Below are 27885 nucleotides of genomic sequence, written 5' to 3' on the forward strand. Positions count from 1 at the left end.
CAGTACTTGTAGGTATGCCTGAGGTGTTCGAGCAACTGCCTCTTAGGAGGACTTTTTAACTTTAGATATATTTGTAGATTAGTGATAAGATCACTGAAAATAAATCTGAGCACTGAGCTAAAATCCTGAAATTTAGTATCTATCTGTTTAAAGTATCACACGTGGAGATGTGAAAAATCTTTCTTAGCAATTTCAGGGATACTGACTGACCAGACTGTTGAGAGAAGGCTTTATGGCAGCTCATGCAAAACACTAAGGCAGAAGCACTATTATTTCATTACAGCCTTTCCAAGTTGGAAATCACTCTAGAACAAGCATATTTTGTATTTTGGGTGCCCAAAAGTATGCATGTTAGAAGTCCTAAAAATCTGCTTATTAAACAGTAATACATTTGACTAAAGAAAATAAATGAACAACTGAACTTTTATAAACCTATTCTTTACAGACCATTATTATAAAGCACCTGTACTACCATTTCACTTCTTGAGCATAAAAACTTTTAAGGGGGTAATGTAAAGTACAAAATGAAAAAAGTATTATGTGATTTTTGAGAATTCTTTTACAGAAAGAGTCTATGGAAGAAGTAACCTACACTTTTATTATCTAAAATGATAGTTCATTAAAAATGATTACTTGACCAAACTTCCTCATTGACTTCCAATAGTTGGGTGACCATTATTAGCCAATGTTTATGTGCTCAGAAATATGAAATTACATGTCCTTCTAAGCAGTAGCATCTACAACCTCTGTGGTGTATGTGTGCGCTCACATACATGTTCCCAAAATTGTTATTTTATAACAAGTGTATTTATCAGAAAAAATTGTTTTTATCTGACTTTGGTTAATTTCATCTTGTCTTGACAAATGGACAAAGATATAAAGTAGACAGTCTGTATCTTCAAATGTACTTGGATTAAAACAAAATTGGCATAAGATTCAAAAAGTTCTAGTCACACCTTTCCTGCCCATTAATTGTGCAAACTCAAGGGTTTTAAATAAAGGTTTACAAAGCATTGATTTGCTCAATGTATAGTCCAAAGCTTCACAGTCCAGTCACAAATACATTGTGTTCCACATTTCAGCTCTAAGGCAAACACTCTACATTGATTCTGTTATATTGTTTATCTCTTTCCACAACCGGACTTTACAGAGCTGAAGATGTGCAGGTGATATTCACCCTCATTATTTCTGGTCACATTAAGAGAGCTATGGACAAGACAAGACAACACTCATTTGAATCCAAAAATCTAAAATATATGAGCTTACCTACCAATGCAGGATATGAAAAACCAGTGCTGCTTGAGAATTTTAATTTTCCATATTTAGAGCTCAATAAGAATCACAAGACACTGTGGAATTCTTGATAACAACCCTCTGTACCACTTCAGACCTATTCATTGAAATCATAACATTGGCCCATGAAAAAGAAAATCCAAATTGGACAATACATTAAAACCAACTAATATGCCACAGGAATGTCTCAACATGAACTTGAAAGCTTTTACGCTTTTTGTCAGCTTTGAGTGTGTGTTTGTGTGGGGGCAATTCTTAGTAAATATATCTTTGTATACTGGTTTTCTAAATTTTAAAACTTTTTTAAGCCAGTAAAAAACTTGTTAATCACTGAACCTTCCACTGATACCATTGCCCACAGCTCCTCTCCATTAATCCTACCCATATGCCATATTGATAGTTTAACTTTAAGTCTGTTCACATGTACAACCATATAAAGAGAGCCAAGACAATCATGTAAAACACAAAAGGGGGAAGGGTAGAATAGGGCGGGAACAGTGAGGATGATGCTAGTATAACATTGTTTAAAATGTCCATTCAATGTAAGTTAAGTTTGAACAGCTACAAGAAAGTGGACCATAGATTTAGATTCTTTTTGCCCATATCCCTCCTGTTGAATGCTGTTTCCTCCTTTGTAGCAACCTTAGTGAGATTCTCTGTTTTATGTGCAAGATTGTGAGGGAATTCCCATTTTGCCATTGGCCAGTAGTTTTCAAATAGGAAGTTACTTGTCACCAAGTAAAACCTAAATCTAATTCACTCATAACAAAAAAGTATCCACTGACTGCTTGAAATTTTGCTCACCATGCAAAATTTGCCTATTTTACAAGAGAAATACATTTATTTTTTAATGGTTTAGAATGGTATGGTAAAATTTCAGGAAGTATACCACAGAAATATGTGTGTGCTTGTCTTCAAGATGCCAGTTGACTTATGGCAACCCATAAATTTCATAGGGTTTTCTTAGTCAAGGAATACTCAGAAGCATTTTTACCAGTTCCTTCCTCTGAAATAAAGCCTACAATACCTGGTATTCGTGGGTGGTCTCCCATCCAAGTACTAACCAGGGCTGACCCATGCTTAGCTACCAAGATCAGACAGGATCTGGTGTTTAGGCCACACCATAGAAATATCCTGGTTTTAAAGGTGCAGGTCTGGTTTTGAATTTGTCAAAGGACCTGTTTGCATATAACACAGACCCATGGCATAACTACATGTGCAAGTAGTAGCAAACCTTACACTTCAAAGGATTCCCCTTAATTCATATTGCTTATGAACTTTGATTGAACCAACAACAAACTATGAGTTCCCTGAGTGGGGATGTAATGTCGGACTCTTATTAGACTTAGAAGCAAAAGCATTTAATCCCCTGGACTTCAGGGGGTGGAGGAGTTCGCATACTCAAGGTTCACTGCCCGTAGTGCATGCAACGTGACTGGTTTTGGGCTATGTATAAAATGGGCCAAAATCCATGTGCACATGGTAAACTATATTGGCAGTACAAAGGTGCTTTTCTGTACCTGTCTTTTAAATGTACAGTAGTTCATTTGTGTATCAGAGATGAAACATGACCTGCTTGAAAAACTTGTTATCAGCTTGGAGTGATGGCTTTAGCAGGCCAATGCCAAAGCATAAAATGCATTATACGAGCTTTCAAAACTTCACTGACTTATTAGGCAAAAATGTTAAAAATCACACAGGAGAACACAGCAGTAAAAGACAGGTAATAAAATTTTAGTTCCATTAGCAACAGAGAAGTCCTGGTTGCTCCTCACATGGCCTGCATTGAAATTAAAAATCCCTGTCTCTGACTGCTCTTTGTTCATAGTTCTCACATGGCAATAAGGGGGCTGGCCTCTGTCTGCACTGAAATCCCTCAACTGACCACATTTGAGACAACGTGGGCCTATCAGCCCAACACCACCATTTTTCTCCTGTATGATTTTTAATATCTTGGCTTGATGAAGAAGCCAGTGGAGTTTCAAATGCTTGCAAGCTGTATTTTATGGTTTCGATTTGGCACAGTAAAGGCACTGGGTGCTTGTGGAGTTTGAATTTTGTTATATTTTTCTGCACAGCCAACATGGTTACCCCTGAATATTTATTTTTGCCCTGTATCAGCTTTGTAGTCAAACAACTGGAGTAGTTTTTTAAAAGTGATTTAGCATCTAGGCAATAGAAAAGTTAGAGGTCTGTACTCTGAATGTACGCCATTTTAAAACTTCTGACTTTAAATGGTTGGTTTTAGGGACAGCTTTCAGCATTACAAAGGAGTTATCAGAAATTATGCACTTGATGTAAACTATTGTAGCATTAAGTATGACAGGCTGAAAAAAAAATGATAGATGGTGTAAAAGTATTTCAACCAGTTATGTACAATTTAACAGTGCTTTTGATTATTACTGAACACCTCTCCATTCCATTGTAAGACAATTGTTTAAGACTGGCTGCCTGCTCCTATGCATGTTTAATTGGAAACAAACCCAGTGAATTCATTGTAGCTTATCCTCAAGCCAGTGTAAATGGGACCATAGCCTTATTTCATATAGTCTCCTTCATATTTACCTAAGATCATCCTGTTTAACCTTTCTGTGTGTTCACTTTTATTTCTGTCCTAAATAGCAGATGGTGAAGGAAAAAAACCAAGCACCTAAAAAATAATATTACTGTGTGAAGTCAAAGGTTTTCATGGCCGGCACCCATAGTTTTTTTGTGGGTAGATAAACCGAGAACATCAGGAATAAACTCTTCTAGAACATGGCCACATAGCCTGAAAAACCCACAAAAAACTAATATTATTGTTACTTTATCCTGATCATGGTTCAAAAGCTATTTGTCAACATTGTGTGTATCAGTGATGTTTAGCCTATTTACTGTTATTCAAGTTGCCATCGTCTAGCTTAAAATTTTGTGCATTGCCTAAATATGCTTGCTATTAATAGAGAAAAGTGTGGTGTCATGTTGGGGAAGAACTAGATCTACTTCTTTCAGTTAGACACACACACCCCTCTATTTTTCTACACTATGGACAGTATTCTCTATCACCAACTTCATTAAATATATTTTCCTAAGTAACCTTTCCTGGCCCAGCCCCCAGTTTCCTAGTCCAGTTTCCTAGATTTACTTATCCATAACTGTTCCATTTTCACAAGCACTACTTAGTCACAATTGTGGTACTTTTGCCACAATTGTAACTCCTTCCTTCCCACCTACTTTACCAGACATCAGTTGCATTTGGAGAAGGAGTTCCATTCTGCTCGTGATAAGAGCAGGAGTGAGTGATATTTCCACCAGGTTTGAGGTATTGGGGCCAAGAAAGGTTACTTAAGCTGCATTCGCACTGCAATACCAGAATTACATTACATTGAACCAGGGCAGTTAAAGTGGTGTCAATCTAGAATCGTCTGCAGTATAATTCTGGGAATGGTAGTTTGTTGTGGCACCAGCTGTGGTGCCACAGCAAAGTACAGTTTCCAGAATTCTATAGCATTGAGCCAGGGCAGTTAATCTGGTGTCAAACCGGATTATTTCTGCAGTGCAGATGCAGCCTCTGTTAATTAAGTAGCTGATACAGCATACTGGCATATATTACTAAAAAGGCATTTGAATGTGTCAAAAGTGGGTCCATACTTTAGTGGTTAAGTGCATGGTGTGATTGCTATTTCCAAGTTCACTCCTTGGCATTTGAAGGTTCGACTAGAAACATTCCTGTTTAAAAACCAAGATTGCCATTGCCAGCCAGTAAGAACAGTACTAGGGTAGATGGATCTAGGGTCTGAATCAGCATAAAACAGTTTATATTCCCACCTCTGCTTAGAAGTCAGTGTTTGTTTTAAATTCAAAGTCTTGTGGTTTCCACTGAAACTGGTGATGTCAGCTGGGATTGTTAAGTAGTGCCAAAATAAATGGTCTGGACAACTATAACCTCAGTATGGACATTAATCATAATGTAACAATTTAAAGAACTGATCTAATTTCAGAGGCTTTAAGCACCCTGCACTATATTGTGGCCCACTATTTCACTACCAAGGGCTGCATGTGGATTTCACCAGCTGTAGAGAACCAAGTTCTACCTTGGCAGTTTTCAAGGTACAAAACTGGGTGCTGTTCCACTAAAGGCCTAGGGCTCTCCTGAGGTTCCTGTATCTTGGACCTAACCAATGTTTATATGTTCTTTATATTAATAGAAAAGCTGACACCTGAATTTTAGTGGTATCAGTCAGTCATTTATAACTGAAAAGATTCTGAAGTTGTTTTCATAGTCTAAGAAGCCTTAAAAGTTTATCTTCAGATTCACATATTGATACAGCCTATTCATGTATTTCCCTTAGACCAGAGGTACAGAACCAAGAACATCTGTGCTTCCATTTTGTGTCCCTCCTTAACCCCCCCCCTTTAAATAGTTTGCCTTTTCAGTGGTCTGGGATCCCTTCCCTCCTAATTCTGGCAATGTGAGAAAAATTAGCTAGTTTTTGGCTGAAAAATCAAAATCAGAAATGGTGTTGCATCACTTTCAGCTGTGGTGGGAGTGGCAGGTGGAGGGAAGCAGTGGCTCTTATCTCCTAAAAAAAGTGGTCCACCCCTGCCATAGATAAGCTGAGAAGGATAAAACTAGACTCTGAAGGATAAAGCTTGCAAACACATAGACACCAAATAAAAACATAACGGCATGTTTCGTATTAGTATTCTTAGGCCAATTTGGCCACTACTAGTAACCACTTGGTTAGGATCACAGTTTCAAAACATCAATACTATAGAGTTCTGTCACTTCTAGTTATGCTTATTTTCTAAAACAATTAGATGGAGAAATACTGTTTTCTTAATAAAGTTTGTTTCCAGGGATTGTTCCTGTTCATTCTGCAGAAAAGTTGTTTTAACAAGCATGTTTATATGTGGAATAAACTAACAGCTAATTAAGTGAACTAAAGTCCCCAAAATTGAATGTTTAAAATGTCAGACTGAAAAAAAGTGTTTTCCTATTACGTTGTGTCATTAATGGCAGCTTTTTGTTCAGATGTAATAAGCAAAGAAAAAAGTGAATTGCAATCTGGATTAATATTTTAACTTTTACCATGTTAGTTTAATTGGGATCAAATTCCAGTCATAAGTTTACTAACTGGAAAACTACTGTAGAACTTAGATACCAGACTGAAAGAAAGTCTGGAGGGGAAAAAACAGCAGTAAAAAGCAACTGGGAGCAGCAGTGACCCAGAATTAAATGTGTATAACCCAGTACTGCGCTTCAGTGTAAATGATGTGGCAGATATTTCATAAACAATGTTTTTGATAGGTTAATTTGAAAAGGTTTTCTTCAACCTGTGCTTTAGCAACCTGAAGTATTTTGTGTAAACATACTCACACTCAATTGTGCCCACCAGAATATTTTTCTTGTAACTCTTTCAGAGCTGCTGTGAAACTTTTTAAAAAAATATCCAGAGCTTTTTCTTTCTTTCTTCTGGTTTACAGAAGTTAATTTCTCCCATGCTGTGAATGCATTATGTTCAGACATGCATTATGTGTTCTGTTGTTTTTAAACAAGATGTAAAAATTGTATATAGATTAAAATGTAAATAAAATATTTTTAATCTTTATAGTTGTGGTGTTTTTTCTTTTTTTAATATACAATATTTATTAATGCCTACCCCCCTCTTTCACAATATAGTCAATTTAATATATTTTGTTGGTTCCTTATTCAGATTTAACTAATTTATGTGTTTCTTGTTTTCCAAGCCCTTTGTTCCATATTCCACCTCTTTAAGACCATTTTCATTACCTTTATATATAACTGACTGATTTCTAATTCTTCATTTTATTCTATTCCCCCTTATATCTATTTCATTCTACCCATTTTTAAATAATCATAACAATTAACAATATAGCTTTATATCAGTCCTGTAATTTACAAGCCATGTCTTAAACTTCAGGCTTTCCTGAAGTTAATATCATTAATAATGAATTCCTGTGTATAATATTTATTATATTGCCCCAATTCTCTTCACAGAATTTTAACTTATTACTCTAATCTTCTTCATACTTTTTACAATTATTTTTCCTTTATTAATTTCACTCTATCAGTCTCCATCATTTCAAGACATTTCAAAAGCCAATCATCCATTTTTGGAATTGTGTTGTCCTTCCATTATTTTGGCAAAGGCCATTCTAACAGCAGATACAAGATATAAAATACATTTGTGTAAATTTACAGCGCTTTATAAATAAAGGTTATTATTATTATTATTATTAATAATAATAATAATAATAATAATAATAATAATAATAATTTGGCATATTTCCTGTCAACCTCCCCATCTGTCATATTTGAAACACAGTATTCTGCTTGCATCTTGATTTTAATTTGAAATACTTTTTATATGATACTATACTAGTCCAATTTCTTTGTTTGGGGATATGTCCAGAACATGGTAGAAAGTCCCTCTAATTTTACCACATTTCTATGTGCCTCATACTCTCTCTTTGGTCATGTAGTTGGTCTGTTTGGAATAATATTGTGAAACTATTTCAATTAAATGCTGACGTACAGTATTTGCCAACTTGTATTTTGTGAAAATAAAAGTAAAGCTCTGTAATGCCCTATTGTCTGGAAATCAATGGGATGTAATTATACTTAATATCATTCATATTTTTTCTGCTATTATTTTGAGACTATAGATTTGCATAATATCTAATTGCTGAAAGCATTATATGAGTAAAACAGTACAAATAAAAAAATGAGGGGAGTTGGTGGATTAGAATTCTTTAGTACTGCATGCAGAAACAACCCATGTGTCCTGGATTGCTCCTTCAGCCTACCTGATGTTGTTAATTTAGATCGACAGTGAAGCACTGAGTTCAGCGGATACTATATTAATATTTCTGAACAAAATCATATTTTCTTATCTTTATTGTTCACAGCTATAATATGGAAAGGAAATACTACTTTCTCCTAAAATCTGGTTTATCCACAACCTAACCAGTCAACTAAAACATCCTGGCATCACTTTGAAACATCACTTTAAAATATTTGGATAACCTTGGCTCTTTATATCTTCTGCTTTCTTCTCTATTCTTATTAACTTAATTCACTTATTACTTTGGTTAGCAACAATCATCTTCATTATTTTCAAAGGGTAAGTCTTGTGAGGTTGCTGCAGCAAAAATAACTGGGTGCTGTGGTACCTTAAAGATAAATTCATTACAGCATGAATTTCAAAGACAAGTCTACCTGCATGCATTTGAAGAAGTGAACTATGATAAATTTGTTAGTATTTGAAACATTATAGGACTCTATGCTGTTTCTGGTGCTTTATTATGAATCCCCTGAATCCAAAGAATAATAATGTATACAGTATTCATGGTCTGCCAAGGCTGTGTTTGCACAACAGTACAGCAAAAAACTAGATATGAAGAACAACTGTATTTGTTTTATAAAGAGCAGACAGATTTATCATGAGTCAAACTTCTCAAATATCCTCAGCATGTAGTGATTTGGACCAATCATATAGTCTCACTGCTTCTTGCTCCCAGTCTTCATCTGAAAATAGACTTTCATTCTCAGCCAATGAATGATAACTTCCTGAACGATCACTTAAAAATGCACGATGTAGCTCCTCCTCCTGAGTGACAAAGAATATACTATTAAAAGAAGAAACTGACGTTTTGTAATTATTAGTCTCTTCTCTCCCAATTAAATCCTTTTTTTTTTTTTTTGGCACTGTTAAGGATGTGTCAGTAAAAAACGAATAGTCTAATATAAAAATATAATTGCATTGGGTTTAATTAAACTATGCATTTTCAAGCTGTACAGATCCCTCTGTAATCCTCCTCCTTCCCCTGGAAATCAAACTTTATTTTGAGAAAATACGATCCAATAGTTAAGTCTTGGATTTGGGACACCAGAATTAAAATGCCAGTTATGTCATGAAACCTAGAACCTCTATATAAGTTTATATAAGGCTGACTCTGCCCATCTGTTCTATTACTTTTCCTGCCATTCGTAGGCCCTGTACATACCACCTAGAGGCGGCATCCAGGCAGCGATTCTAGGGTTAGGAACTGTGCACCAACCGCACGGTCCCTAACCCTAGGACATCCTGGTGGTGGTGTAATGGCGGGGCCGCCATCATGACATAAGCAACATGCAGCATATAGATATCACTGTGCGTCACTTATGTCACAAGTGCACCAATGGCGCACTCGTGACGTCCACGCGACTTTGGAAGAAGAATCCGTTTTTCCCAGGTTCTTTTTGGGGCTGAGAGACGCCACACAGTTTGGCTGCTGTGACGTCCCTCTGGAAGAAAACTGGATGCCTCCAGCCCGCCCTTTTGGGGCAGTATGTAACGGGCCTAAATGGGAACTAATGATCCTTTGTCTACTCAATCTACTCAAAGGAATGGTTTGAAAAATCTGGAATAGAAATAAATGTATGTTAACTTAATACATAATGAAAGACTATAGACATGATGTACACAATAACCTTCCACACATAATGTCTAAGTGTCATTTTCACTATCAGTAAAACAGTTTGTTAAGATTCAACTGTTTTCACGTTGAAATTAGTAAGTTGCATATAATTCTTCCTCAAACATGTTCAAGAAAAAAGGTAGTTAAGCACAGTATTTGTCTGTTTCCTTCATTTATCTGATGTGTCATTTGTATAGAACAAAATGCTGTCACTATCATAATATCTGAAAGGTCTTGAAATGTCCTAACAACAAAGTAGACAGTTTTCAAAGAAGAAAACACACTGGCAGAATCTTAACTGGTGAGATGGATCAGCACGTATCTGAACATTTTTCATTCATTGTACATGCTCACCTGTTTTTTGTTGGCCCTATATACTTTCCTCATTTTTGCAATTTTCTGCCGCGCTTGGTATGAGCGACGTTCAGAAAGTCTGGTGACTGACATTCGATCTGCTTTTGAGAGACAGGCAGTTGTGGGACATGGTACTGGAGATCTAGAAAAGAGCCCATGTTTTTGTTTTGTTTTTACAAAACTTTAACAACATTCAACAGCCTTACATGGAGATGAGGACATTGCTGGGTTAATTGTTTTATAGCTATACCTTCAATTTGTGAGTAATCTTAATGTTCTAATAATAATAATAATGTTTATTTATATACCGCTTTTCCAAATTAGATCAAAGCGGTGTACAACAGGAAGTACAAAACAAAGTCAAAATAAAACATAACAGGCCTCTCTCTCCCTCAAGATGGTGGCTGAAGGGAGGGCATTTTCGTCTTTGAGGCAGGCAGTTGGAGCTTGCCTGCCTCTCTCTCTCTCCCTAAGATGGTGGCTGGAAGGGAGGTCTTTTTCTTCTTCAAGGCAGGCAGTTGGAGCTAGCCTGCCTCTCTCTCTCTCCCTAAGATGGTGGCCGGAAGGGAGGGCTTTTTCTTCTTTGAGGCAGGAAGTGGAGCTAGCCTGACCTCTCTCCTCTCTCTCTCCCTAAGTGGTGCGCCGGTAATGGGAGGGCTTTTTCTTCTTCGGGCAGGCCTGCGTTGGAACTTGCCTGCCTGCTCTCTCTCTCCTCTACGCATGCGTGCCGGAAGGGAGGCGCTCTTTTTCTTCTTTTCGAGGGCAGGCCGTTTGGAGCTTGCCTTGCCTCTCTCTCCTCTTCTCCTAAGATCGGTGTGCCGCGGAAGGGAGGGGCTTTGTTCTTTTCAACGGCAGGCAGTTTGGCGCTAGCTTGGAGCCTTCGCTGCCCTCTCTCTCTCTTCCTAATGATGGTGGCCCGGAAGGGGGGGCTTTTTCTTCTTTGAGGGCGCGGGCCCACGTTGGCGCTTGCCTTGCCCTCTCTCTCTCTCCCTACGATGGTGGCTGAAGGGAGGTCTTTTTTCTTAAGGCAGCAGTTGGAGCAGGCCTGCCTCTCTCTCTCTTCCCTAAGATGGTGGCCGGAAAGGAGGGCTTTTTCTTTTTGAGGCAGGCCGTTGGGAGCTAGCCTGCCCTCTCTCCTCTCCCCCTAAGATGGTGGCGGAAGGGAGGGCTTTTTCTTCTCGAGGCAGGCAGTTGGCGCTTGCCTGCCTCTCTCTCTCTCCCTAAGATGGTGGCCGAAGGGAGTGGTTTTTCTTCTTTGAGGCAGGCAGTGGAGCTTGCCTGCTCCTCTCTCCTCTCCTAAGATGGTGGGCCGGAAGGGAGGGCTTTTCTTCTTTCGAGGCAGGCAGTTGGAGCTAGCCTGCCTCTCTCTCTCTCTCCTAAGATGGTGGCGGAAGGGAGGGCTTTTCTTCTTCGAGGAGGCAGTGGGCTGCCTGCCTCTTCTCCCCTTCCCTAAGATGGTGCCGGAAGGGAGGGCTTTTTCTCTTTGAGGCAGCAGGAGTTGGAGCTAGCCTGCCCCTCTCTCTCTCCCTAGATGGTGGCCGGTAAGGGCGGGCTTTTTCTTTTTGAGGAGGCAGTTGGAGTTGCCTGCCTCTCTCTCTTTCTCCCTAAGCGTGGTGGCCAGAGGGAGGGCTTTTTTTCTTCAGAGGCCGGCAGTTGGAGCTGCCTGCCTCTCTCTCTCTCCCTAGATGGTGGCCGGAAAGGGGCTTTTCTTCTTTGAGGAAGGCAGTGGAGCTAGCCTGCCCTCTCTCTCTCCTAAGATGGTGGCCGGAGGGAGGGCTTTTATTCTTTGAGGCAGGCAGTTGGAGCTAGCCTGCCTCTCTCTCTCTCCCAGATGGTGGCTGCGGAAGGAGGGCTTTTTTTTTCTTCAAGGCAGGACGTTGGGTACTTGCCCTGCCTCTCTTCTCTCCTAAGATGGTGGCCGGAAGGGAGGGTTCTTTTTCTTCTTTGAGGCAGGCAGTTGGAGCTAGCCATGCCCCTCTCTCTCTCCCTAAGATGGTGGCGCCTGAAGGGAGGGGTCTTTTCTTCTTTGAGGCAGCCAGTTGGAGATAGCTGTCTCTCTCTCTCTCCCACAGGATGTGGGCCGGAAGGGAGAGGGCTTTTTCTTCTTCAAGGCAGGCAGTTGGAGCTAGCCTGCCCTCTTCTCTCCTCCCTAATGGTGGCGGAAGGGGGGCTTTTCTTCTTTGATGGCAGGCAGTTGCGAGCCTTGCCTGCCCCTCTCTCTCTCCCTAAGATGGTGGGCCGGAAGGGGGGGCTTTTTCTTCTTCGAGGCGCGCGTTGGAGCTAGCCTGTCTCTCTGTTCTCTCCATAAGATGGTGGCGGAAGGGAGGGCTTTTTCTTTTCAAGGCAGGCAGTTGGAGCTAGCTTGCTCTCTCTTCTTCCCACTAAGATGGTGGCCGGAAGGGGGCTTTTTTCTTCTTTGAGCAGGCAGTTGGAGCTAGCCTGCCTCTCTCTCTCCCTAAGATGGTGGCCGGAAGGGGGGTTTTTTTCTTTCAGGCAGGCAGTTGGAGCTTGCCTGCCTCTTCTCTCTCTCCCTAAGATGTTGGCCGGAAGGGAGGGGCTTTTTCTTCTTTGAGGCAGGCGTTGGAGCTAGCCTGCCCCTCTCTCTCTCCCTAAGATGGTGTGCCGGAAAAGGGAGGGCTTTTTTCTTTTTGAGGCAGGCAGTTGGAGCAGCCTGCCCCTCTCTCTCTCCCTAATGGTGGCGGAAGGGGGGCTTTTTTTCTTTGAGGCAGGCCAGTTGGAGCTAGCTGCCTCCTTCTTTCCCTAAGATTGTGGCCGGACAAGGGAGGGGTTTCTTCTTTGAGGCAGCAGTGGCCTGTCTCTCTCTCTCTCCCTAAGATGGTGGCCGGAAGGGGAAATACGCAGAAATAAAATATGAAATCGAATGCATGACATGTCTGTGCAAAGACAGACTTGCTTTCATGGCACTGCTACTTAAAACACTGTGCTATCTATTAAATGAACACATTTTTTTACTAATGTGGTGCAACGTGACGGTCAATAAAATCAAAGCATTGTAAAAGCACACTTGTGTCATATTAAAATATTCACGCCACACAAAACAAAACCAACGTGGGTGCAGGACACATAACCCCCCACGTGATTTTAGACTTCAAGTCCGATCAAGACAGCAGAGTTGATGTGAGTTGCAGTTTAACAACATCTGGAGGAACACAAGTTACTCCATCCTGATCAACAGCAAGAAAACAGTATCAAGAAATTAATAATAATAATAATGATAATAATAATAATAAAAAAAATTATTTGTATCCCGCCCCTCTGAGAACAATCGGGGCGGCTAACAAAGTAAAACTACTTGGCATTCCGTGGGAGCCATGTTAAAAGAACAGCTGTTAAACACTATATGAAATTGTCTGGATCATAATAATGTATTAATCATAGCCATATGTGGGTAGTTGAGGGACAAGTAATGCATGTCTGTCTGTCTGTCTGTCTATAGAAATAAAGGCTGAATATCAGTCTTATAAACATATTCCATTCCTCATTAATCATACACTTGAGATATTCAGGTATTCATTTAGGCCAGCTTATTGTTAAACAGTTTTTCCATTAATTATACAGAATGCTCATTCTGTGTAGGTGCCCCAGTCTAAGTCTGTGACCATCTGTTAAATGTGTGGCTGATTTTATTAGTCATTATTCCATAAAAGTCTTCCTATCTTGTGATGCAACTGTTCTTTACCCTGTGAGGATTGTGTTTTGTTTTGATGCAAATATACTATTTAGAGATGTGCATATACACAATAGCTTTGCAATAAAAGTTTCTATTCCTCATGCATACAGTACACAATCTGAATAACAACAGGAAATAAAAGATGCATTGGTAGAAGAAAAAATAGTGGAACAGAACTGTACTGGTTCCCCTCTTTGGCTGCATCAGCACTACAGAAATGATGCACTTTAACTACCATGGCTCCATGCTATGGAATCCTGGGATTTGTTGTTTTGTGAGCTATTTCGCCTTCTCTTTCAGAGAGCTCTGGTGCCACAACAAACTACAAATCCCAGGATTACATAGGATGGAGCCATGGCAGCTAAAGCAGGGTCAAATTGTATTAATGCTGCAGTGCAGATGCAGCTTTAGTTTGTAGTTTCTGAACAAAAAGAACAGGAAAAGGTAATCAGCACTTAAAACAATGCAATCTGATCACTAACACCTCAGTCCTGCAATAGAATATGGAGGTAATTTTGCCCAGTCTGTTATATTCAGTTCCTGTCATGAAGCCTGATGCTGGTGACAAGATCACATTTTTGGGAAATGGCTGTGCTAAGATTTCTTATGAGGCACATTATCTCTCCCAAGTGTGGTTTACCTGTGTGGGGTGCAAACACAAGTGTTGTTAAGCTAATGATTGTTTGGTACAAAATACACTGCAGAAATAATCCAGTTTGAGATCACTTTAACTGCCCTGGTTCTGTGCTAGGGAATTGTGGGAACTGTAGTTTAATGTAGCACCAGAGCTCTCTGATTGAGAAGGCTAAATGTCTCACAAAACTAAAGTTCCCAGAATTTCCTAGCACTGAGCCATGGCAGTCTCAAACTGGATTATTTCTGCAGTGTGTTTTGACATTAGTGTCTGGAGTCTTAAAAGAGGGTGTGTTTACAAGGCTTCTGAGAAGTTATGAATCCAACCTTTTTTTTTTGGTCACCCTTCCCAGTGAGAAATTTTTGTTCATGCTAACCATGCCCTTTGTGCTAAATGTTTTACCACCAAAATCCCATTTGTGTTCTTACAACTATAAATGTATAGAGGTAAAGTGTTTCACTCAAATGCTATGCTATGTGATACATGAAATGTGTTCACTTCCTGGAGATTATTTAAGTTCTGGTAGTGTGCAATGTTTAGCAGCAGAATTAGTTAGAATCCTGCCGTATATACTCGACTATAAGTCGACGTTATGTATAAGTTGAGGGGAGGTTTTGGGCTAAAATTATGAATTTTGATATTGCCAGTGGGTAAATTGAGGGTGAAACATAGAGGTGTGTAACAAAAGATATAAAAGATGAAGCAAAGGAAAACAATGCTAAAGAACACAGAATCATAGAATTGCAGAGTTGGAAGACACCACAAGGGCCATCCAGTCCAACCCCCTGTCATGCAGGAACTCTCAGTCAAAGCATCCCTAACCGATGGCTATCCAGCCTCTGTTTAAAGACCTCCAAGGAGGGAGACTCCATTACACTCCGAGGAAAAGTGTTCCACTGTCCAACAGCCCTTACTGTCAGGAAGTTCCTCCTAATGTTGAGGTGGAATCTCTTTTCCTGTAGTTTGCATCCATTGTTCTGGGTCCTGTTCTCTGGAGCAGCAGAAAACAAGCTTGCTCCCTCCTCGATATGACATCCCTTCAAATATTTAAACAGAGCTATCATATCACCTCTTAACCTTATTTTCTCCAGGCTAAACACCCCCAGTTCCCTAAGTCGTTCCTCATAGGACTTGGTTTCCAGACCCTTCACCATTTTAGTCACCCTCCTTTGGACACGCTCCAGTTTCTCAACATCCTTTTTGAATTGTGGTTCCCAGAACTGGACACAATATTCCAGGTGGAGCTTGACCAAACATATGCTGCCTTTTTGTTGGTATAACAGTATACTGTCTCATGAGCAGATATGAATGAGTTGGGGGCAATGGAAAACACTTTCAAAATTTTACTGTTCCCACACCACAATTTGATCTGCTACTCCTAGTTTGATCCCTGTATTCCTTTAGTGTCTTACTGCCATACTGTTCTCCCTGTAGTAGTTTGTTAGCTGTCATGTTGGTGTAGATACATGGTCAGTGTACATTTGTTTAGTTCACATGAACTGCAGTCTAAATATCCTAAAGCCATCAGATCCTGTCTGATCTTGGAAGCCAAGCAGGGTTACCCCTGGTTAGTATTTGGATGGGAGACTGTCAATGAATACTGGGTTCTGTGGGCTATATTTTTAAAGAAAGAAACTGGCAAAACCATCTCTGTGTATTCCTTGGCTAAGAAAAGCTTATGAATTTAATGAATTCACCATAAGCTGACAGGCAACTTGAAGATGCATACAAACACACACACACACACACAGGGACATGATCAGACAGAAAACTGGTTTCTCAGAATGCAGGATAAAGCATATAGAGGAAAACTAATTTAAAATCCTTGATACGGTTCATTTGTTAACAACGAATTAATAGGCATATCACAGACTCATGTCTGCTCCAGAACTGGAAGGGATTCCTGCACCTTGCAGATGTACGGTAGTAAGAATGGCTATAAGCCTTACTCCATCTGATACAGGCTAAGGGAGTGCAACTAGTTGTGATTGACCTACTAAAAGGTAGCACTCACTTGACCATGAAAAGGTGGAAACTGTTACTTCATAGTCTTCCTTTTTGTTATTTTCAAAGGAAAGTACTGTAGATGTTTAAAGTAGGCAAACCAACCAACAGGATAACCACTGATAAACATTTACCTGATTTGACAAACAGCCAGGAGCTGAGCACGAGATGTTTCTTCATTCTGTGGCCTCAGGAGCAGAAAAGGCAGCTCCAGCCTAAGTCTCTCAGACAGCTTCCCAGACTGTGCATAGTCCATGATGTCATACATTATCATTGTTCTGGGAAAGTTTTCTAATGACAGCTTTCTCCAATAGTTATGCCTACCCCCAACATATGCTGGGGTCTCATCCATGTGGCTGACATACTAGAGAGTCATAGAAGAACAACATTTATTAGAACTTGATTATACAGAATTTCTTCCTAAACCTACATTTTTGTGTACAAACATTCACTATAGTCAGCCTTAGCCCAAGAAAAAAAGTTACAATTCTATTTCCATTTACAGAAGAGTAAACCTTACTCAGTACAGTAAAAATTACTATAGAGAAAACATAGATATGGCTGCTCTATAAATGCTTGCTTCTGCAATAATCTCTGTAGAATCTGTTTCCGGTTGATACATTTAACTGAATTCTGAAAACATTAATTTCCTATACAATCACAGTATAATTGCTGAAGTCTAGCTCTTTTGCATATTGAGTTATTTGGCTTTGGGCTTGTTCTGATGTTACATCTTCCTTTGAACCCTTCCTTGATTTGCAATTGAGAGCAACTTGTGAATCCATTCCCTCTTTCTTCCCTTGCCACCTGTGTGTCTTCATAATTTATATTGTCATGACCTATCTTTATAGAAAATAAAACTGAACTGACCTGTTTTTCATTACCTGATCCCATAAAGGATGTGAAGAAGGAATAAGTGATGCTTACTTGGACATAATCTCTTATTGTAGCAACATCCATCTGATCTATTATTCCATATTTTTTATACTGTATTTCATCCCACAGCATTTGATTGTAATACTTCCGATACCCCATTAATTTGCAAGCATCAACAGCCGCCTATCAAACATGAGAAAACATAGAATAAAACAACCTCAGCTTCATTATAATTCCAAACCATTCTGAAATCCTCGTATGTTTTACCTCTATGGCAAACCTGGTCTGATTTAACAATTATAATGAAAAATCAGCATCAAATTTATAATTTAAAAATCCTGGGATCATTTGAAGGTGAATTTTCTAAAGCACAGTTTGTATAATTATTTGGAAGTGATCCTATTTCAGTAATGGAGGGACAGGTGCACTGTCTTTCTCCATCACAAACCTGATATGAGATGCATCAGAGACATTCCACTGGGAGGTCAAAGATCCTTAAATCTGATTTATGCAATCTTCTCTCACAAAGTGTATGAATAAGTTTTCCAAATAGAATATCTATATCATGCATTACATGTCATTTGGTGTTTTAGTATTTTATTGTAAGTGATGTTGATAATATAGATGATGGGCAAAAATTATAAATAATAAATAAATAGAAATGAAATTTAAAGAGTAATGGATGGAAAGTCACATACCTATACTTTACAAGAAAAGAATTCCCAGTAAACACATGAACCTTGGTTTGAGAAGGAAAAAAGGACAATGTGAAAACTGTGACAGGGAACCAATAACAATAAGAACTGAAAGGAATCTAATGAAAATGGATAATTAAGGAACCAGTGTGGTGTAGTGGTTTGCACATTGGACTATGAGAGCAGGCTTCGATTCCCAGCCTGGCCATGTCACACACTCTCAGCCTCAGAAAATCCTGTGATAGGTTCACCTTAGGGTCGCTGTAAATCACAACACTAATTTCAAACACAACTTGAGGAAATGGTGTGACATCTCCTGAAAAGAAAACTGCAGCCAGTAGATACATACTATTTTCCCACAAGTTTTCATTTCACAGCTGTGCATACAAGCTGAAGTCTCTTTTAAAATACACAGGACCATTACTTCAACTTCACAAGGAAAGAGTTTCAAACTTCATTTTTTATTCTCTGGTAAAAGTGTGAAGAACAAAACCTATTTATAAAAACTCTCTAGTGAGTATATCACATGAAAAAGGAGCTCTGGGGCGCAGTGGTTAAATGCCTGTACTGCAGCCACTCACTCACAAAGCACAAGGTTGTGAATTCCATACTAGCCAGGGGCTCAGGGTCGACTCAGCCTGGCATTCTTCCAAGGTTGGTAAAATGAGCACCCAGTTTGTTTACACATTGTAAACTGCTCAGAGATTGCTTAAGTGCACTAATAAGCAATATAGAAATGTATTTACTATTGCTATACTGTATGGGGAATCACAAAGCTATCTCTTGACAGTCCATATGGCTACTTAATTCTTGTTAGAATAAGGATTATTTATTTAAATAATATCATTTAAATAATATTTATTAAAATACTGGGTTATTCACTAGGGTATTCCTTGCCACTTAACACTACAAACTAGCAAAACTATAAACAGAGCTTGGATAAGTTAATTATTTGGGCAACAACTCCTAGAATGTGCCAAGTCAGTATCACCAGCAGTGATTATGGTTGGAGAGTTCTGGTCCAAAAATTGTAATTGTTTAAAGCTTGTAGACCATAAATCTGAACACAGTTTTCAAGGCTGAATGATGGCATTATTTATTGCATTAATTTTTTTATTTATATCCTTCTTTCCTCTCAAAATGGGACTCAAAATGGTAAATAAACCGAAAAGTGGGTTTGTTTCAAATATGTTTTTAGGATTTGTGTTACAGTTGTTTAATCTGTTAAAGAGCTGAATCCAGCAGTGTCAACCCACTGACCAAGGCATCTTTGTTATGAGAACCAGGATGGGAATTATTCCTTCTCCCACCTAAAATTCTGATATTACACCAAAACCAGCTCTGGAATCTTTCTGGATCAGATTTTTGGGCAGCACGGAGAGCTGCAAGAAAGGAGGAGAAAAGGAGAAAGTTCTGCTAACTAGCTGACTTCTAGTACAGTGTATTGCAAAGCTCAATTTAAATGGAATGTTTAATAGAATAAATATTCAGAATTTTATTGGGTAGGGTTGCAAGTAGATACTATATTGATCGGAAGATACACTAGAATCTTGATATCCAACTGGCAAAGCAATAATTCTGCAATCAAGGATGGAAACCCCTTTTATAATGCTGGGAGCTAAAAGGAGACAATAGAATTGTTAGCTGGTGAGGAATGTTCCAGGAGATGAGTACGGTAAAAATAAAATAAAGATGATCACTAGGTTAAGGAGATAGTCTTTAATATTAGATACATTAAGATTATAAATAAATTATATAAAGTATACATAATACACACACATATGTTTAAAACATATAAATCCTAAACACACTTACTGGGAAATGATCCCCAATGAACTCCATAGGACTTATTTATGGATAAAGATGTAAATGTAACAATATTTGTTAGAGTTAGTCTACAAATGAATAACCTGAGAAGATAAATAAATATATTTTAATTATCTTAATTGCAAGGTATTTATTAATCCTAAAGTTGCCACCACTACCATCATGATAATCACTGCATTCTTTTTTTTTAAAAAAAAAAATACCTAGGACATATATCTTGCTAAGCTCTCACACTAAACACTCATTTATGAGAAAGGAGACAAAAAGTGATTTGGTTTTTATACAATTTAAAGAAGCTTGTTGGAGAACACACGTTGGAGTGTATTTACAAGGCAATGATAAGTGATGGTAGCTAAATATATGAAGAGGCTGATGATAGGACAGGCAATAGTACAGCCATCCAACTCTCTCCACACCATCTGCCCCCACCCCATTTTTTAAAATGGCCAATAAAATCTTCCCTAATGCCCTCTAGAGGCTATGGAGATAAATATCACTATATTCCATCCCTGTGGCCTTTTAAAGGTTGTTGTTATGCATGGTCAAGTTGGCTTCAACTTAGGATGACCTTATGATTATCAATAGATCTGTGCAAGGTCTTGCAAATTCTATCATGGATTCTTTGACTGAGGTGATCTGCCAGCAAAGCCATTTTATCTTGATCTACTTCTTTAAACTTTACTGAACATTATCATTTTCCCCAATGAGACATGTCATCTCATGATACGTCCGAACTATGATAGTCTCAGTTTAGTCATTAGGATTTCTAATGAAAGATCAGGATTGGTTTACTCTCAAATCCATTTATGTATCTTTTTGGTGGTCCATGGGATCTACAGAACTTTCCTCCAGAATCCCATTAAGGGCCTCTTTTTCTCAAACCAGAAGTAACTTCTGTGTATTTCTTGGCTGAGAAAAAAAAAACTCTCTGTCTTAGGCCTAAAACGCACCAGAGGTCTCAAAACAATGAAGATGTCCCCCATGCCTCTAGAGGGCACAAGGGAGTGTTGGAGCCAAAAATAAATTTTAAAAATGCTTTCCTGTGGTGGGGAGAATGAGGAAATTGCAGACCTCCCAGATTCAGCCCCTACACACAGCGGAGCAGCCTATCCCTTGATTTTTCGACAAGTCTCTGTAGCTGCTTCCACACTGCAGAATTCATGCAGTTTGACACCACTTTAACTGTCATGAGATTTGTAATTTATTGTGGCACCAGAACGCTGACAGAGCAGGCTAAATGTCTCACAAAACTACATATCCCAGAATGAGCAAGGGAGGAAACATAGTGTCTCCATCTGGCCACAGGATGAGAAACCTCACATGCTCAGAACATGTGAGAATGGAAGAAATATATAGCCCTTAGTATAGTTCTGGAAGAAAAAGTATTGTATTTTTATAACTAACAAAAATGATTCTTGAGTAGAAGAAATAACATAATACAAGTCAGTTGCATGACCATCCAAGCTTAAGTAACATAAAGTCAATATGACAGAATATCAAATAAGACTCAGTAAATAGAAAATGATCAAGATAAATAGCCAGTAAGTTACCTCACTTGTTGACGTTATTACTGTCTTTCCACTGATGTACTGATTGCCGTGCTTTGCTGATCTGCAAAATATCTTGAACACAATAAAAGGGGGGAACTCAGATCCAGCAAATCTGAAGAAGGGAAAAACACCAAGAGGTAGGATTACAGAAAAGCTTGTGGTCATATTCAACCATGGAAAAGACCATTTTCACTAAGTTTTTAACTTAAATTATATGTTTGGCAACTATTTTAAACATTCTTTTGCAGTCTACATTAACAAAGGCAACCAAAAGAATTACACCCTCAAACCTTAGTGCAGTACGTTCTCCTGAAATAAAGAGATCTGACTTCCATGTTGCCCTCCAGACGCTGTTGGGACAGCAACTGCCAGGAACCCCAACCAGCAGAGCCAGTAGTGAGCAATGTAGAGAGTTCCAGTTCAACATCATCTGGAAGGCCAAAAAGTTATCTAGCCAGATCAAGGACAGTTAAGCACTCTTGTAAGATTGAAATCTACCAACCACTCTTCTTTAAGATATTTTAGTGACATTCAGTAAAGCATACATAGAATATCATATATGGAACATTATCAGGTGGTGAGATACAGCATAGTAAAGTTTTTAGCAATAAGATTACACAATTCTCGAAACTCATGTAACATTTAAAGTATCAGCAACATATTCAGCTCATTTCAGTTCAAATCTGAAAGACCCCCAATCATGCCAGTAAGATACCTACCACAACTAGTCATTTTATATTCAGAACGGTGATTCAGATAATGTTAATTCTGAGAAGTACAAGCTTCATTTCCCTAGAAAAATACCTTCCCAAAAATGTTGGGTCCGGTCCCTTATGTGTAAAACATGTAGCAAAACTCCAAGGAGGAGAAAATATGAGTGATTATTTTTGCCATGTGGTTCACAATAAAGATTTCAGCTCATCATAACTTATGGATTACTGTATCTGAGCTGGCCCACTGAGTCTTTTTGACTTCCATTTTTTACTTCAGTCCAACATATGTTTTCAAATTACTGTGTTTAATACGACTAGTTTCCTGGCTGCGTGAAAGCTGGTGATGGTATGTCTGAATGCTCTGCCCCATGTAAAAACAAATCTTCTACATGCTATATGCTAGCTCATAAAGGAGAAAAGGTCTAATTATTCTTCTCCTTGGTTGATTAGATTTCTGCTTTATGGGAAAGGGGTGTTTTTAATCTGAGAAGAGCATTCAGACATATGATCTCCTACTGATTGTTTGTGAGTTTGCAACAGACAGCTTTTAAGATTAATTGAGCACAGAAGGACTTCAGTGTAAACGTATTTGATGGGACTTGTTAAGGAAGTTCTCTAGAAAACATGAGCCTCAGTTGTCACTGCAGATTTTTCAAAACTGGGTATATATTGCACCAGCTAAACATAAGTTGTTTAAAATTAGACTTCTGACTCCAAAATTACATCCAAATATAGTCTGGAATATGTGGCAGAAAACAAAAATAGTAGACCAAATATCTAAAACCTCTTAATGATTTAGTTATTTGCCTTCAGCAAAAAATAAGGTTCTGCAGGCTAACATCATACTGCTAATTCTTTTCACAGTAAACTCTTACTATAAAATTTAAAATCCCTGCAATTCTTCTCTTGCTACTATTATTACAACGCTGCTGCCACATGATAAAATAGAATAAAAAAATTGTTAATTTATCAATAGTAATAATTAATCTCTAGTCATTCTTCTTTGGAAGAAAAAGACTCCATTGAAAACAGTCTATGTGGCACTAAAGTAATGAATAAAGACAAAAAATTGTGTTAAACTGAACAATAATCATCTTGAATACCAGTGTACTGTTACCTGAATCGGACTCTATACTGAATAGTAGGGTCTTTAAGAAGTTCAGCCTCTAAAGGACTCACTCTTCTCAAAATCTCATAGCTAATGCAGTGCTCCTAAAATAAATAATTTTTCATTCAATTACTGTATTATTATTATTATTATTATTAAACTTTATTTATATAGTGCTGTAAATTTACACAGCACTGTACATACAATCTTTTAATTAGACGGTTCCCTGCCCTCAGGCTTACAATCTAAGAAGACATGACACAAAAGGGGAAGGGAGTGGAGGATGGAGCCAGATGCCTTCTGGGAAGGGCGCAGTTCCTTTGGGGGAGGCCTGATGGGATTGGCCCACCCCCTCTCTCCCTCAGAAGCCAGGATGGAGCCAGATGCCTTCTGGGAAGGGCGCAGTTCACAGAAGACTAGAAATTTTAGTCAAAAAACTGACTCAAAACACCTAAGACGACTTATCCATGGGTTAATGTAAGTACTGTACTTTAACTCTTATAAAAAGGGAACCTTCCCCTGGTGAAAGGCAAAAGCGTAATCTGTCCTGAAAGCACTGACACCCCCCCCCCCAGCTCTCTCTCATATATCTGGCCTTTAGTGGATAGAATTCTGTTAAGTTCTTTGGCGTCATTTTCCTTTGCTTCATCCTATAGATCCTTTGTCACGTGCCCCTAAATTTTACCCTCAACTTATACATGGGTCATATCAAAATCCGTAATTTTAGTCCCAAAACCTGCCCTCGATTTATATGTAAGGTTGACGTATAGTCGAGTATATATGGCAATATGCAGTAACTTTTGTTTTTATAATCATCTTCGTTGTCGTATTACTAAGAAACTGAGATGCTGAGTTATTATGGTTTTGTAGCAAAATGAGCCTACTGGTAATGCCAGAGAGACATGTCACCATGTTCAGTTTAATTTCTATATTACATAACCTGAGTAGGTTATCCACCAAAGCAACCAAAGCTGCCTCCATCCCCAGGCCTAATTTTCATGGCCAGTGCATCTGCAGATAGGGGACCTGCTTTGAAAGCAGGGAGAGTGATAAGAAAAAATGACTGGCAAATAAAATGATTCAAATACATCAGGTCAGACACCACCAAGTATAAGGACCTACCGCGGCACAAATGGTGTGTTTCAGAAGTTTAAATAGTCTTTTCCTTATTTGAGTCCCCCACGACTTCTGAATAACGCGAACTGCAACATCTTCATCAATCCTGCAAGAAGCAAGAGGTAAATTGTATGACACTGAGGTAAATTTCTATGTGAAACAAATGAACAATTATTTGAATAAAAACACTGAAATCACAGAAATGTGTAGGCTGAACTCGTTACCACAAAGTTGGCAATATTTTAACAAGCTTGGCATGACTACATTGTCATGGAAGCCTGAATCTGAGTTGATTATCTCTATTTGAAAGTTGTTTATGGTTGTATGTCTTCAAGCCATTTCTGACTTATGTTGACTTATGGCAGTGATGGCGAACCTATGGCATGCGTGCCAAAGGTGGCACTCAGAGCCCTCTCTGTGGGCACATGTGCCATCGCCCCAGCACAGAGTTTGCCAGAGTTTGTTACTAGAAAGCCAGAGGGACATGGCACTTTGCAATAGATAAGTGGGTTTTGGGTTGCAGTTTGGGCACTCGGCCTCTAAAAGGTTCACCATCACTGGCTTATGGGGTTTTCTTGGCAAGATTTATTCAGAAAGGGTTTGCCATTATCTTTCTCTGAGGCTGAGAAAGTGTGGCTTGTCCAAGGTCACCCAAGAGGCTTTAGTCCAAAGCTCAAACCACTGAACCACGCTGGCTCATCTCTATTGCAATAGATACATGGAATGCCTCAAAACTAAGATGACAAATTCAAAGCGGTCCTAGGCAAAGTGGATTAGTCCAGATACTTAGGGGCCCATTCACAATATGGAAATAACCTGGTATGAAACTTGCACCTGGTGTGGTTGGGGGGGGGGGGATGCTGGTGAAGAACCCATTTAACCCAGTGCATTTTGCACCAGGTATCTAACCGCATCTTTTTTTAAGAGCCAGAGTGATCCAAATCTTTGGTAGTGTGAATGCGCTACCAAATCAATCCGGATTGCTAGGATTGTTCCTGGCCATGAGGCAACGCCATGCTGATGTGAGGGAGTACCATTGTGAATGCCAGACAGGGTTAGAATGCCTTGGAAAGATTCGATCACAGTAAATGGTGGCTGTGAACTGCATTTCTGTGATCTGATCTCCTCTAGATCTGCCTCCCCACATCCCCTCATAGGAGCTTGGTGCTATGGCTGCATCTCAGGGAGAAAGAATGCCTTTCTCTGACCAGTGACTACCACATGTTTCATTTGTCGCTGTTGCTGTGTGCCTTTACGTCGTTTCTCACTTATGGCAACCCTAAGGTGAACCTATCATGGGGTTTTCTTGACATTTATTCAGAAAGCGTTTGCCTATGCCTTTGCCTTCCTCTGAGGCTGAGAGTGTGTGACTTGCCCAAGGGCAACCAGGGTCTTTCACGGCTGAGCCAGGAACCGAACCCTGGTCTCCGGAGCCATGGTCAAACCACAACACCACAATGCTTCTCTATGATTCAAAGGCCTAGAACAGCGGCTTTAACTCATTGTCTGGCTCTCTGCTATGGAATTCTGGGAGTTGGGAGTTTGTTGTGGGGCCCAGAGCGGAGCTCTGCTCCGCTCTGGTCCCCACAACAAACTCCAACTCCCAGAATTCCATAGCAGAGAGCCTGGGAAGTTAAAGCGCTCCCAAACCGGGTTATTTCTCCAGTGTGGACGCAGCCAACCAGAACCATCCACAGTACTGTGCTTTGACCCCCATTCAGGGAATGTAATAAAGGGCGCCTTTGCCTCCGCCCCGCTTCTTCTTCCTGCAGTTTATCGTCGTCATCGGGCAGCACGATCCGAATAGTGCGGGAGATAGCTGCGGTCATTTCCCTCCAAGGCCTAGGGTCCCTTCTTTCCCTTGGTTGCCTAGATACCAGGACGCGCCGGCGCACCGGAAATGACGTTGGGCGCCGCCTTTCGAGTTTATGCCTAGAGCGCCCCATGCGGGTCGCTTAGCGCATGACGTCATCGCTGCTGCTGCAGCGCCGCTGTCCCCGCTATGCTCAAGGCGAGTACGTTTTCCCAGTTTATGCCTAGAGCGGCCCGATCCGGGGGCCCTTGCGCGTCGCTTTGCGTCTTACGTCATCGCCGCTGCACCGCCATTCAGGAGCGGCGCTGTCCTCGCTGCTATGTTCAAGGTGAGAAAGTTTTCATTAGTAGTTCGGAGGAGGAGGAGGGAGGGAGCGAAGTAGTTGGGTCCATGCCTTTTTGTTCCTTATAGGACGCCGTCGCCGCCCGGTGTTTGCCTTTGTGGGTTGCGGTGATGAGAAAAAGCCGCCCTCCTCTTTCCCAGGGTTGCCATGGAAACGTGCCAGTGATAGCGGGGGCTGGTGCATCCATTGAGGGACTGAGGAGAAACTGGGGCGGGGCTTTCTGAGGCTGAGAGAGTGTGACTTCTTGCCCAAGGTCACCCCTGTGGGTTTATATATGGCAGAGCAAGGATTCAAACCCTGGTCTCCAGAGTCATAGAATCACAGAGTTGGAAGAGACCACAAGGGCCATCCAGTCCAGCCCCATTCTGCCATGCAGGAACTCTCAATCAAAGCATCCCTGACAGATGGCCATCCAGCCCCTGTTTAAAGACCTCCAAGGAGGGAGACTCCACCACACTCCGAGGAAGGAGAAGAGAAGGTGAAGAGGTGATATGATAGCCCTATCATAAATATTTGAAAGGATGTCATATTGAGGAGGGAGGAAGCTTGTATTCTGCTGTTCCAGAGAACAGGATCTGGAACAATGGATGCAAACTCAGGAAAAGAGATTCCACCTCAACATTAGGAGGAACTTCCTGACAGTCAGGGCTGTTCGACAGTGGAACACACTCCTTCCTCGGAGTGTAGTGGAGTCTCCTCCTTTGGAGGTCTTCAAACGGAGGCTGGATGGCCATCTGTCAGGGATGCTTTGATCTGGATTTCCTGCATGGCAGAATGGGTTTGGACTGGATGGCCCTTGCAGTCTCTTCCAACTCTGCCATTCTATGATTCTTTGTAGTCTGATGCTGGTGACAAGATCACATTTTTGGGAAATGGCTGTGCTAAGATTTCTTATGAAGCACACTACGTATTTCTCCCAAGTGTGGTTTACCTGTGTGGGGCACAAACACAAGTGTTGTTAAGACATCTAATGAATCTTAGGTCCAAAACACACTACAGCAGCCATACTGTTGGCCTTAAGTGAGTTCAGTCCTCATAAATCAGTTTCCGTTTTCTCCCTTTAACAAGAGGCACATGATGGCTTTACTTGGATACAGCAACCAAATTTACATGGAGTGAAATAAATAATAAATCAGGCTCTTGACTGTTGATGCGTCTCTTACAGTAATATAACAGTCCTGTGGTTATGTAGTCCGAAACATGTCCTAAGTTCAATGGTGTTTACTCTCAAGACAGTAGATGTATGCTTACAGCCTTAAAATATGTTACTGTGGAGTAGCTTTTCTGAATTGGAAGCAACAAAACCACCTTTAGTGCCTTAAAGACACAGGTTTATTTTAACTAGGCATTCAATAAAAATTAATCGCCCTCAAATAACGTAGTTTACATTTTGTGATTTTTGGTA

General features: G+C 39.9%; 2 protein-coding genes across 5 annotated transcripts in view; one reads left to right on the forward strand and one right to left on the reverse strand.

Moving 5' to 3' along the window:
• Positions 1 to 7581: 7581 nt before the first annotated feature.
• Positions 7582 to 26526, reverse strand: C3HXorf58 (chromosome 3 CXorf58 homolog). Of its 4 annotated transcripts, none has more exons than XM_042458751.1 (8): positions 26409 to 26526; positions 24331 to 24430; positions 23218 to 23312; positions 21388 to 21499; positions 17310 to 17498; positions 16574 to 16803; positions 10111 to 10252; positions 7582 to 8906 (listed from the first exon to the last, which is right to left on the reverse strand). In XM_042458751.1, the coding sequence occupies exons 1-8, from the start codon at positions 26411 to 26413 to the stop codon at positions 8754 to 8756; spliced, it is 1026 nt and encodes a 341-aa protein (XP_042314685.1). In that variant the 5' UTR covers positions 26414 to 26526; the 3' UTR covers positions 7582 to 8753. The 4 variants fall into 4 exon arrangements, with proteins under 4 accessions (XP_042314685.1, XP_042314683.1, XP_042314684.1 ...); XM_042458749.1 differs by lacking the exon at positions 26409 to 26526 and adding an exon at positions 26220 to 26340; XM_042458750.1 differs by lacking the exon at positions 26409 to 26526 and adding an exon at positions 26071 to 26209 and having other exon boundaries at positions 17367 to 17498.
• The window catches only part of APOO (apolipoprotein O), a 33098-nt gene continuing 31445 nt past the window's right edge, over positions 26233 to 27885 (forward strand). Inside the window, exon 1 of the mRNA XM_042458752.1 lies at positions 26233 to 26465. Coding sequence (XP_042314686.1) covers positions 26253 to 26465 — 213 coding nt within the window. The 5' untranslated portion in view covers positions 26233 to 26252. The remainder of the gene's footprint in view (positions 26466 to 27885) is intronic.

This window comes from Sceloporus undulatus, chromosome 3, assembly GCF_019175285.1.
Source record: "Sceloporus undulatus isolate JIND9_A2432 ecotype Alabama chromosome 3, SceUnd_v1.1, whole genome shotgun sequence".
Classification (NCBI taxonomy): domain Eukaryota; kingdom Metazoa; phylum Chordata; class Lepidosauria; order Squamata; family Phrynosomatidae; genus Sceloporus; species Sceloporus undulatus.

Bases quoted from the DNA above. Each gene is read 5' to 3' on its own strand.
- C3HXorf58 (XM_042458747.1), bottom strand. From the start codon at position 26,153: ATGACCGCAGCTATCTCCCGCACTATTCGGATCGTGCTGCCCGATGAC. The intron at 16,804-17,309 runs GTCAGTTCAGTT...ATGACTCTCTAG, and splicing joins GATCAGGTAATGAAAAACAG to TATGTCAGCCACATGGATGA. The intron at 10,253-16,573 runs GTAAATGTTTAT...GCTCTTTTCTAG, and splicing joins CTGGCTGTTTGTCAAATCAG to ATCTCCAGTACCATGTCCCA.